General features: G+C 37.9%; 1 protein-coding gene across 1 annotated transcript; it reads right to left on the minus strand.

Moving 5' to 3' along the window:
• Positions 1-4,758: 4,758 nt before the first annotated feature.
• Positions 4,759-5,151, minus strand: LOC121236566. The gene has a single exon (XM_041133014.1). The coding sequence runs from the start codon at positions 5,149-5,151 to the stop codon at positions 4,759-4,761; it is 393 nt and encodes a 130-aa protein (XP_040988948.1).
• Positions 5,152-13,256: the final 8,105 nt, after the last annotated feature.

The following is a 13,256-nucleotide window of genomic DNA, read 5'->3' on the forward strand; positions in this document are numbered from 1 at the left end:
GAAAGGCGAATCTAGTCGCAGACGCTTTAAGTAGGAAGTCTCAACAGGTGGAAGAAGCAGAGTCGTCAGATGTGGATTCTCTCCTTTGCGGGATGAGGAGACTCCTTATTGAAAGTTCGCAGCAGGAAGAATTATTATCTTCGGTTTTAGATGTCCGGGTTGTGGATTTTGAAGAATTGAAGACTATTCAAAGAAGGGATCCAAAGTTGTTGGCCATCAAAAAGAGAGTCAGAAAGTCTAAGGGACCCTTGCACTATAGTCTGGATAAGGATGGTATCCTTCGGTTTCGGGATCGTAGGGTGATTCCCCGAGATTCAGAATTTAAGGAGCGAATTTTGGCAGAGGCTCATGCAGCTCCTTATTCAGTTCATCCGGGAAGCACGAAAATGTATCGAGATTTAAAGAAAAATTATTGGTGGGAAGGAATGAAGTGGATATTGCCATGTTTATAGAGAGATGTGACAAGTGCCGTCAAGTTAAAGCTGAACATCAAAGACCTGCTGGTAGGCTTCAACCTCTCCCTATTCCTGAGTGGAAGTGGGATGATATTTCTATGGATTTTGTTGTGGGTTTTCCAAGGACTCCTAGTGGAAAGAACTCAGTTTGGGTGATTGTTGACCGGTTGAGCAAGAGTGCCCATTTCTTGCCTATCCATAACACTGACTCTTTGGGTAAGTTGACTCGGTTGTATGTTAAGGAGATAGTGCGTTTGCACGGAGTGCCCAAGAGCATCGTGTCAGATCGGGACCCGCGGTTCACGTCCCATTTTTGGAAGAGTTTGCAGGCAGCTTTAGACACTAAGTTGAAGTTTAGTACTGCATATCACCCACAGACAGACGGTCAATCAGAGCGTACTATCCAGACTCTTGAGGATATGTTGCGTGCTTGTGTCATGGAATTTCAGGGGAGTTGGGAGAATCACCTGCCGCTAATTGAGTTTGCTTACAATAACAATTTTCATTCCTCCATTCAGATGGCCCTGTATGAAGCTTTGTATGGGAGGAGTTGTAGATCACCGTTGTGTTGGGATGAAGTTGGCGAAAGTAAATTGATTGGGCCTGAGATAATTCAAGAAATGAAGGACCAAGTTCAGTTTATAAGGACTAAAATGGCGGAAGCCCAAAGTCACCAAAAGAGTTATGCAGATACAAGGAGAAGAGACTTATCATTTGAGATAGGCGATTGGGTTTACCTTAAAGTCTCTCTGATGAAGGGGGTTAAGCGCTTTGGCCAGAAGGGAAAGCTTAGTCCGAGGTATGTTGGCCCTTTCCAGATTATAGAGAAAGTTGGACTAGTTGCTTATAGAGTTGCTCTGCCAGATTATTTTGGGGATGTCCATGATGTGTTCCGTGTGTCATCTTTGAAGAAGAGTTTTGGACAGCTAGAGCCGTGTTTTGTCAACTCTGAATGCATTGAACTTCGGCCTAATCTTTCTTATGAAGTTGCTCCGACTCAGATTGTGGATTGGAAAGAGCAAAGGTTAAGGTCTATGACAATACCTTTGGTGAAGGTGTCGCGGGGCGATTTGATGGCTCAGGATTTCTCTTGGGAGAGAGAAGCTGTCATGAGAGAGTAGTAACCGTATCTGTTCGATTGAATCTGGCGGTATGTTCTTAAGTTTGCTCCTAGTTGAATCTTATTCATGTCTTAGTTTAATGTTTGACCTTGCCAATTTCAAGGACGAAATTCTTTTTTTAAGGGGGGGAGAATGTAACACCCCGTATTTTAGTGTATTTTCACTGAAAGATTATTTTTAATAATTCAAAAATTTATTCTCTTATTTTATAATTATCGGATATTTTAAATGGGTTATTTTATGATCTTTAAATTGTGAAAAATTAAATTGTTATGTTTTCTTAATATTTATTTACTGTTGTACATTTAAATTGTTCTTTTTTAAATTAATTGATTGTGAGATTTAATTATTTTATTTTCATTGTATCATTACGTTTAATTTAATTTAATGGATTTGCTGTTTTAAAATCATTTTCGTTGGATCATTTTCTTTGACCCAAGATGTGAGGATTGGACCTCATTTCTTTTCCCCACTTTTCTTTTTCTCCTTTTTTTTTTTTTTTTCTTTTCTTTTTCCCCATTTCTTCCTCTTCCTTTTCTCTCCCCGCGCGCGAAGCCCCTGCGCTCTCTCCCCGTCCGATTTCTCCTCCACCCAGCCTGCCACAATGAGCCGCCCGTGGCCGGCACCGCCCCTTCCGTTCACCTCCCCATCGGCCGGCGACCCTTCCCCGTAAATCTCAGCTCCTCCATCGCTGCCGTTAGCCTCCACGCGCAACACCCAGCCGCGGCCTTCTCTTCCTTCGTGCGCCGCCGTCGCGCTACCTCCGGCCACCATCTCTTCACCACTTCATCCCCGACCTCTTAGCAACCCAATGGATCCAATCCCGGCTCCGATCCGTCACCGGTGAAGCACAACCAAGCCCATCTCCGATTTCAACTTTTTGGCCTTAAAACCACCCTTTGCGCTGCCACCCACGGCAAACCACCACTACCATTGGCTTTACCGACCTCTCTAGGCCATACCCTATCAATTTCGGGTCTTAGTTTGTCTCCATTCAAAAGTAGGTTTTTGAGACCCACGACCACAGTGTATTTTACACTGTTACGTTGCTGAGTCAAACTTCTTGCACCTCCGTGATCCTTCGAAAATCATATTATAGCGCTGTAAGTATTTTGCTAAATAACTATCGTGATTTAAATGTATTTTTACACTAACCCATATTATTGTGATCTGGTTGAACATGCCAGACTGAATCCGAGGAGTTCGGGGGTCGGATGGATTATGGACGGAGTTGTGTGTTTGGTTGGTATTGTGAATTGTTGGTTGTTCTGGTGTTGTTTATGTACATGGCATATTGCACGCATGATCATGTTTGTAAAGGAAACTGAGTTTTCGTGTACATGCATTCATGTTCATGTGTTTCATGAAAACTGGGTTTTCATGTGTTAAAGGATTTTGGGTGCGTGCGTATCACGACCCCAAGCCGAGATGGGGTATTATCTCGGTGGAGCTCCTCTGGTCACTCGGGAGCGGAATATACTGAGTGACATCCCCTGGGTTGTCGCTGGGCGACTCCGTGGCCCCTCTGCTGGTGGGGGCTAGAGGATGCTTGGCCATGAACGCGCTGGGCGCGGAACTGGGCATCGCTCGTTGCGTAGTGGGTGCTTGGCCACGAACGCGCTGGGCGCGGAACTGAGCATCGCTACGAAGCTAGGATGTGCGGATGATCCCTAGGGGAGATCATGGTGTATTGGTTAATGGAATAATGAGCTGTTTTCTGGGAAAATAGCGTGTGTTGAATAAAAGATTTTTATGTGATTCATTTTCTGGGAAAATGAGATTTTATTGATTTGGGTCATTTTCTGGGAAAATGACAGTATTGTTTTTGGGCCAAAATGGGATTTTGGCGTGTGTTAAAAATATCTATTTTCGGAGAAAATAGTATTTTTGGATTTAATGCATATCTCATCATATGCATGCATGTTAGTAGCATTAATGTATTTTTGTCTCGTGGTTATTTGGGTTATACTTACCTGCGGTACCATTTTGTGTTAACCCAGATTTTGATGCGGAGGAGGATGAGGGTGAGCCTGAGGAGTCGGCTCCGCCCGAGGAGTGATTGGATCACTCGCATTTTGGTTTGGGACTTGTAAATATTTATTATGGATGACTGTATTATTTTTTTTAACATTTTTACTGACTGTTTAAATTGTATTAACAATTCTGGTACTTAGTTGTATTAATTATCCGCTGCATTGTTTTTGTACACTGTTGCATGTACACACACTTGGCACTAACGTTGGGATGTGTGACCCTGTTGTCATCATCCCGGTATCTCGATTCTCGTGTCTCCTTACATGGGAGAAGTGAACGGGCTGGGGAAGAGAATGGGAGGGGTGGTGCCGGCCACGGCGGCGCGGCGGCGATGGGCTAGGGAAGAGAAGAAAACGGGCAGAGGGGAGAGGTGCAGCGCGCGCGGGAGAGGGAGAGAGGAGAGAAGAAAAAGAAAAGAAGAAGAAAGAAAAAGAGAAGGAAAAGAAAAATAAAAAGGAAAAAGAAAAAATAGAGGGAAAGAAATGAGGTCTAATCTTCACATCTTGGGTCACAAAAATGATCCAACGAAAAAGATTTTAAAACAGCAAATCAATTAAAATAATTTAAACATAATGATAAAATGAAAATAAAATAATTAAATTTAACAATCAATTAATTTAAAATAAAGAACAATTTAAATGCATCACAATAATAAATATTAAGAAAACATATCAAATTTAATTTTCACAATTTAAAGATCATAAAAATAAGCCATTTAAAATATCCGATAATTTTAAAACAAGAGAATAAATTTTTGAATTATTAAAATAATCATTCAGTAAAAATACACTAAAATACGGGGTGTTACAAATCCTGCCTCAGAATTACGACATACAAGTCTTCAGATACTGATCATCCTTTCCTTCCTGCTATTTATACACAACGGTAGGAACCAAGTGCACTGTATGAGTTACAACAAACAAGGAACAAACGCACTACATCAACTATTACAAAAACTCACCGTTTCATTAATTCTCCACCTAGTCTATCGATTGCCCTTACACACCCTGTTTTATTAAAAGCTACACATTGTTTCGAAGCCTTCTTATTCACCCTGCTCAATCATGACTTCCTCCCCTTCTTTCTTCAATTCACACTATACACCTAACATTCTCCCTCCATTCAAAAGCCTTGACCACAAGGTTGAATCAGTAGCAGCACCCCTCTTCTAAAATGACCTTGCCCACAAGATGTGGATAAAGGTCCCTGAGCTTCCACAATGACTCCCAAGTGCTATCCTCTAGCAATGTACCACCCCATCTGATCAAAACCTCAATTACAACTTGGTTTCTGAACTTCTTCATGCGTCTGTCCAATATAGCCTCAGGCTTTGGTTGTACATTTCCCTTGTGATCAACTGGAGGTAATGATGGTAATGGTGTTATATGTTGACCCAACTTTCTCTTGTGGCAAGATACATGAAACAAAGGATGTATCCTAGAAAAAGTTGGTAGATTGAGTTTATAAGCTTCTACTCCCACCTTAGCAACAATCTGGAATGGTCTATAGTATCTAGGTTCCAGTTTCAGATTATACCTCATGGCTATAGTTTTCTATTTGCAGGGTTACAGCCTCAAGAAAACCCAATCCCCCTCCTTGAATTTTCTTTCCACCCTCTTCTTGTTAGCAAAAAAACTTCATTATATGCTCTGCCTTTTGCAAGTTCTTCTCTAGTCTTCAACTGTTGATCAACCACCATCATTAGAAGTAGTTCCAAGGACATATGATATCAACTTAGGAGATATCAACTTAGGAAGTAGATAACCATATAGTGATTCAAAAGGGGTTAATCAAGTAGAAGAATGTATAGTTGTACTATAACACCAATCAGCAATGGTTAACCATTTACTCCAATTCTCAAGCTTGGTTCCAATATAGCATCTGACATACCCTTCAACACATTTATTAAGGGCTTTTGTTTGACCATCACTCTACGGATGGTATGCAAAACTAAAGGCCAAAGTGGTACCCTGGAGGCTGAAATGTTCTTTCCAAAACAAAATCTAGTAAAAATAAGATTCCTGTCAGACACAATTGTCTTAGGCATTCCATGCAATTTGAAGACTCGAGTAAAGAATAATTGAACCACCTTCATAGTTGTATAGGGATGTGATAGTGAGAAAAAAAATGAGAATATTTGGTTAGCCTATCAATGACAGAAAAAATCACAGAAGAACCATGTGATTTAGGCAAAGGTTGCAATAAACCAGTAAAAATCTTGGCAGCTTGACAAATATCACATTCTCTCACAAATTTCTTAATATCTGCACGCATCCCTTTCTAGTAAAAATCTGCTCTAGCCCTATGTAAGGTTTTGTGATACTACATGGTCAGCTTGAGGATTGCTCTGAATAAATTGAAATATTCTTTCTTTGAAAGGAGAAGAAGAGACTATAACCAGCCTCCCTTTCCTTAATAACAAGCCTTATTGCATTGTATAGTTCTTGACAATTGCTTCCCCTTTTTGCAGCGTGGTGCATATATCCATAACTTCGTGTGAAAGTGAATAGCTAGCCTTCAAATCCTCTATCTATAAGGATATGGGAAAAGAGATTAATGCCAAAGTGGCCTCCTCATCTTCTCCTCTACTGGAAAGGTCATCTGCCACCTTATTCTCTTTGCCTTTTTTATAATTTGATGGTAAAGTCATAGCCTGGCAACTTTGTGATCCATTCCTGCTAGTTCCTACCTTTTGTTCCAAGAGGAACTTAAGTACTTGTAGATATGTTTTCACCTTAAAAGATTGCCCCAACAAGTAAGGGCACCATTTCTGCACGATAGTGACTCGAGCCAAAAACTCCTTCTCATATGTAGACAAAACCAAACTTCTGTCCTTTAGTGCTTTACTGAAATATGCCATGGGTTGGCCCTCTTCCAAGCCCATTTCCACTAGCATTACACTCCACTGTAAATGACTTAGAAAAATTTTGTAAGCTCAACACTAGTGGGTGCGTCACAAACGTTTTCAACTCTTCAAGAGCTATTTGAGCTAGGTTAGACCATTCAAATGAATTCTTGTCCAAGAGTGGTGTCAAAGGAGCTGCAATTGACCCATATCCCTCAATGAATTTCCTATAATATCCAATGAGGCCTACGAACCCCTCAAGGATTTTAAGGAAGTGGGAATGGGCCAATCCAATATGGATACTATCTTGGAAGGATATGCCTTTACTCATGCACCCGATATTAAATGCCCCAGGTACTCCACTTCTATAACCCCAAACTTTCATTTAGACAATTTAGCAAAGAGCTTACACTGTCTCAAAGTATCTAGAACCACTCTTAAGTGTTTCAAACGCTCAGAATAATCCTTGATGTATACCAATATATCATCAAAGAACAACAATACAAGCTTTCTGAGATAGGGCTTGAACACCTAATTCATCAGCCCTTAGGAGGTGGCAGGAGTATTAGTAAAGCCCAATTGGCATCACTAAAAATTGATAATGACCCTTATGGGTCCTAAATGCAGTTTTAGGCACCATTTTTCACTCTGATTTGGTGGTATCCAGATCTTAGATCCAGCTTTGAAAAAATTTGCGTCCCAAAGAATTCATCAAGAAATTTGTCAATTATAGGGATATGAAACTTATCTTTGATAGTTTCCTGATTTAAAGCCATCTACACACATCCTCCCACTTCCATAACTTTTTCTTACCAAAAGTATTGGAGAAGAAAATTGGCTTTTTTTGGCTCTTATACTCATGATTTCAGAATATCTTGGATAATTTTTCTATCTTAGATTTTTGATAAAAAGGGTATCTATATGGTCGAACTAAGATGGGTTGAGTCTCATTCTTTAATTGAATTTGATGGTCACACAACCTTGGAAGTGGTAGTCTAGTGGTTTCCTAAAAAATCCCTTCAAACTCTTTCAACAATTGAGAGATTTTAACCTAATTAATGTTGCTAGGTTCATTGACTTCAGTAGTTAGTAGTTGTAGGAATCAACCTTGTTTTCTTAGTGAAGAAGGCCCCGCAAAAGTACATCCCTTCCTTTTATTTGAAACAACATGGTCATTCTCATAAAATCCCAAACAATAGGGCCAAGTGTGTTCAACCACTACACCCCAAGGACCACATAACACCCCCAATGTCAACAGATGGAAAGTCACAAGAAATCTATTGTTCTGGACTTTGATATGAGACTCCTCACATCTTCCAGCACTTACCAACTTCATCCCATTTGCTACTTTAACCTGCAAGGGAGTACCTTCAGAAACCTTCAACTTAGCTGACTTTGCCACTTTAATCTAGAAAATTGTGAGTGCTTCCAAAGTCTGCTAGAATCGCAACAGATTGAGTCCCAATAACTCCTAACAATCTCATGGCATTGGAGCTAGGAGATCCTGAGATGGCATGAATAGATACTTCCTAGCCTTCATCTTGTTTCTCAATCACAACACCTCTGAATCAACCCTAAATACACTGTCAGCATTTTTTTCTCCCTCACTATCTGCATGATTCTCAACTTGTAAGAGGTACACTTTAGTACTCTTGCACACATGTGCAAGATTGCACTTCTCCTCGTAATGATAACATAAGTATTTTTTTTTCATCCATTTGCATTGATGAAAGCCTTATACCTTGAAAATTACTCCTCTTGTTACCCCTTATTGAACTGTCTACTAAATTTGGACTCTGATTTTCACCCCTTTCTCTAACTGATTTCAAAGCCCTTCTTGAATTTCACACATATTCCTCCTGAATCTTTGCTTGGCCAAAGGCAGCCAAACTCATAAGATTTAACATCCTAATTTGTAGCCTGATCTCGTCTCTCAAGCCATTCAAGAAACAACTCAAATTGGACCTTATACACTGCCACTGTTGATGTTTGTTTGAGCCTAGTCAAGGTTTCCATGAGATCATCATATGTTGTTCGCCCCAATCTAGTAAGTAAGGCCTTAACAAATGATTTCCAACTGATAAACTGCCCCACCCCCCAGCAGCATCTTGATACCAAATCAATGCCTCTCCTTTTGTATGGTAAGAGGCCATCAAAAGTCTTTGGATGGTATTTCAAATATTGGTAGGCTTTGAAGACCCAACCAGATGGATTACTCCCATCAAAATAGGGAAAAACCAATTTTACACCTCTAGGCAAAATTCCCTATCATCATGGACATTCACTCTAGGTTCCTGCATATCTCCATTAGGTGAAATCATGCTACTATTCTCAATTAAAGTTCAAATCATGTTTGTCATTTGGTCTAATCTTTATGTGATCACATGTGTTGACTGTTGTTGATCTTCCAATTGCCTCTGCATGAACTCTTGTCGCCACTGACTATTCACCTTTTGTGCCTTCAGTGCAGTAACCCGAGTGCCTTCCACCATGAGAGGATCTTCTCTCTCTGATAACAACTATTAGGGATTTTCTGGATAGCAATAATCAAGAAAGAAACAAGAGCAAGAAAACGAAATTAGGAATCAAACTGATGGATTTATTTCAAGGAAAATCTTGCCTCCAAGAATTACGTCCTCCTTACTCAATTACGACATCCTCCCCTTCTTCTTCTGTTCACACTATAACCTAATACAAAAACTCTCAAGGTTGCAGCAGCCAGAATCTGGTGATTGCATACAATTGGATTATGATGACTATGACAGCTGCCGCAGGCAACAAAAGGAGGTGGCCAAAATAATTTTGACAACTGCTGGCAGCTAGCAGCAGGCAACAACCATCAATTGTAAAAAATAAAAAAAGATTTTTAATTATATGTAGGTGAGTTTATTTTGTTTATATGAAAACGTTCATGTGGCAACTTTTAATTGGAAGGTGTGAGAACTCATTTTGAACCTTATAATTTAAAGTAGTTCGGGCCTTGTTGGGGAAAACAACTGTTTTAATATATTCTTAAACTATTTCACTACTATTCACAAAGTATTTCACTATTATTTACAAATATTATGAGATATTCATAATATCCGAACGATATCTTAATAAAAAGAACTTTAGAGACGACTCTTACTTGAAACCATGGTGAGGACCCACCCCACTTTACATGTTCACCATACATTTACCTGTTGTTTCCATAATATTTTTTGAGAATTTACACTAGACAAGCTAAAGTTAGTCAAATTTTAATTAAAATTCTCACTTTTTCTATCTCGTTTAACTTTTTTTTAAAAATCCATCCATCTAAATCTTTATTTACTACATTTAAATATTTTTTTTTTATAATTTATCAGTATAAGAGAGAGGGGCGATGAATATAAATACTAGTGGTTGGATATAACATCTAAGCTATTGCTAGCAATGGTTGCAAGTGTTGAAGGGTATGCAGGAGGTTTTAGTGTCGTTTAGTCAAATTTTAGATGAGGCAGAGCATTTAGCTAGTCCATTGCAAAAACTATTAAGTTAGGCCACCAAACATTTTGAAGATGAAAATATTTCCTAAGAGCATTAGCAGTGGATCGGCTACTCTTTGGCCAAAGCTTTACTCTAAGATTCACTTTTCTATTTTAATTACCCATTGCTCAAAATCATTATATAACGGATTCTCTAAAGCTATATTTATTTAATTTAAATATTTATTTTTATTCTTCGCTTATATATTTTTTATTCTCATGATAGTTGGAAGGTTTATTCTTAAACTAGTCATATTAAAAAAAATAAACATATCAAAACATGACAATTTCCAACGAATATATTTTTTCGATAGACATATTCTTCTAACGGTCATATTCTTCAAAAAATAATATTATCCCAGCAAACATTTTCTTTGAATAGGCATATTCCTTCACCATAAAAAAAAAAGACATGTTGCTGAACCACTAATATATCCTCAAAAATATTTTTTATAGAGGTTTCAGATGAGTCATTCGCTTTTTCCCATATCGAATTTGCGGTACAAGCTCATGAAATTTATTTGGTCTAAAGAAGAGATAGTTGTAAAATGTTTGATTTCTTCCCTTCAAAAGATTATTGCTACTCCTAAGAAGCTTGCATATGGTGTTACTATTAATTGTATGGATGGATATTTGAAGATTGGAGAAGCCACCGCATTAACAGGTCTAAATCTTTTTATTGAAGTAGCGGTATCAATTTATTCTAAAGAGTGTTTAAGGAAACTCGACCTCGCTGACATTGCTAGATTGCTAGCGATTGGTGAAAAAAGTGAATTACAAGGTATATTGGGGAACCTTGATTGCATACATCAGAAATGGAAAAATTGTCTCACTTCTTGGCATGTTATGTATTTATATCATATCCACAAAGCAAAAATTGTTTTATAAGACGTGGTTACATAGGATATGTGCATTCAAGACTTTCTTTAAGTTAACTGGATCTTATAATGATATAAATGTGCAAGATAAACTATTTATATTTTTTGACCTCACTCAAGGGCGTACTCCAATTGTCAACTACATAATAAACTACCATAACTATATAATGGAATACTACCTCACTGATGGCATTTATTAGTAATGGGCAATGTTTATGAAAACCATTTTAGCTCCTCAAGGAAATAAGAGATGATACTTCGTTGCATCCCAAAAGTCCTCAAGGAAGGATGTGGACTGCACTTTTAGTGTGCTTTAAGCACAACTTGCAATAGTTCATGTGTTGACACTATTCTTTCACCTTGATAATGATTAGTGTTATTATGATGGCATACATAATTTCATATAACATGATTCATTGAAGTTAAACGGCTTGACATTGGACCAAAGACTTCAAACATGAAAAATCCAATAAGAGCTCACATGAACAAGTGTCACTTAACCCTACAATTGAATTTAATTAATCCATTCAATGCCATTGTATTATTAAAGATCAAAAAACCCGTTGTAGCCTCCAATAAGGCATAGATGTGGTGTTCCATTCCTCGGTAAAGGAACTGGCAAGGATCTATGGTGCCAAGGGTGCCAGTCTGTCGACAGAACCTGGAGCTCTATTTGGAATAGGTGTGCAATGTTTATATGGAAGTGCAAGTGTAAGTAAAAGACTTCTAAATCCTAGAGTAATAAGTAAAGGTTTAGTCGAAGACTAAAATACTATTTGTACCACAGATATAAACCCAAAATAGGTTCATTCATTAACTCCACAAATATCTATATGTCATTTCATTTTCCCAAATATATAATACAGTGCCATCTGTTTCGTTTCTTACATCTAGATATGACAAGCCATACATGGTTCATCGCCCAGCTAAATAAAAAATTTCCAAAAATGTTACAACCACTATTAACGGAGACAAATCTCCATTGCTATTCCTCATGCGGGTTTGATCCGTCTTCATCGGGTTCCTCTCCTAGGGCTAACTCTGCTTCAAAGTCTACAGTTCCAATAAACAAAACTATATAGGTTAAACATCTAAGAAAAGACTACGAATGAGAGACAATGCACATGAAGATGTAATGCACATTTTCATGCAAAAACCTTTGAACTTGTGTATTTGTGTGTGGCGAGGAATCACTCTCTTAGAGCATCCTTAATGGATTAGCCAAAACTAAAGGACATTTTTTATGAATGTAAGAGAAATTTGACTTTTGGCTATTCCATTCACATAAATCTCCACATTGGAATAACTATTTTTCATTATATACCAATAAAATAATATAAGATAAATTTGGTTTTGGTTATTCACATCAAATCTCCACATTGGATTATCTATTTATTTATTATATAGTAATGAGTAACTAATAATTTCAAAAATATTTAATTTTTTTAATTATTAATTTATTTAATTTTATCATATTTTACTATTCTACCTATTATATATTAATTAATAATCATATTCTAATTAAATTAATATATCACTAACTCAAATTAATATATCAATTGTGATAAAAATATGTGATAGAAAGAAAGGACGAGTGAAATAATTGATAAAATATGTATTTGATGTATGTACAGTAACTTTCAAAATTGGAAAAAGTTTTGAAAGTCACTGTAGCTAATAATTTAGCTAATCCATTGTGAGCATATTTTGCTCTCCAATAGCTAAATACTCAATGCATTTAGCTTTTAGCTAATCCAATGAGGATGCTCTTAGAAACACACATGCATTCATAATTATGGTGAGGAATCACCCTACGAGGAATTACCCTCCGTGCAAAAATCTAGTTTATGAATATATATATATATATATATACACACACACACACACATATCAACGAGGCGAGGAATCACCCTCTTCTCAAACATGCAAAACTTATCATATCACATTGTATAAATTAACATCACAAAAAGTCTCATCGCATAAAATGCCAAGCAGGAAAAATCACTTCACCGTCTGGCTTGGGAAATCTCTCCCACCCGACCAATGTGCAACTGGATTCGCTCGTTGCAAATCACCCATTACACACACTGAAGTGTGCATGTTGCACTGGGGACACATTCTACCCAGCCAACCAACTCGAAGACACCACACATAATACGTGTAGGCAATCTCTCGATCCATCTATCAAGTGAGGCCAATATGAAAGTGTTCCGCCCTGATCATTACAAGGTATTCTCTTTCTCATATGAAACTAGCGGCAATGTGTCGTAGGAATGGCCCAAGAAATCCTTAACTTGTCCATGATGATTGATTCACGGTAATTTATATACACATAGCCGAAATCACCACATTTACCCAGGACACATTCGCCTGTTTCAAATCACCCATTACATGCATCGAAGTGTACATGTTGCACT

This window comes from Juglans microcarpa x Juglans regia, chromosome 6S (assembly GCF_004785595.1).
Source record: "Juglans microcarpa x Juglans regia isolate MS1-56 chromosome 6S, Jm3101_v1.0, whole genome shotgun sequence".
NCBI classification, from domain to species: Eukaryota; Viridiplantae; Streptophyta; class Magnoliopsida; order Fagales; family Juglandaceae; genus Juglans; species Juglans microcarpa x Juglans regia.

Excerpts from the sequence above, each read along its gene's own strand:
- LOC121236566 (XM_041133014.1), bottom strand. The coding sequence starts at position 5,151 with ATGAGGTATAATCTGAAACTGGAACCTAGATACTATAGACCATTCCAG.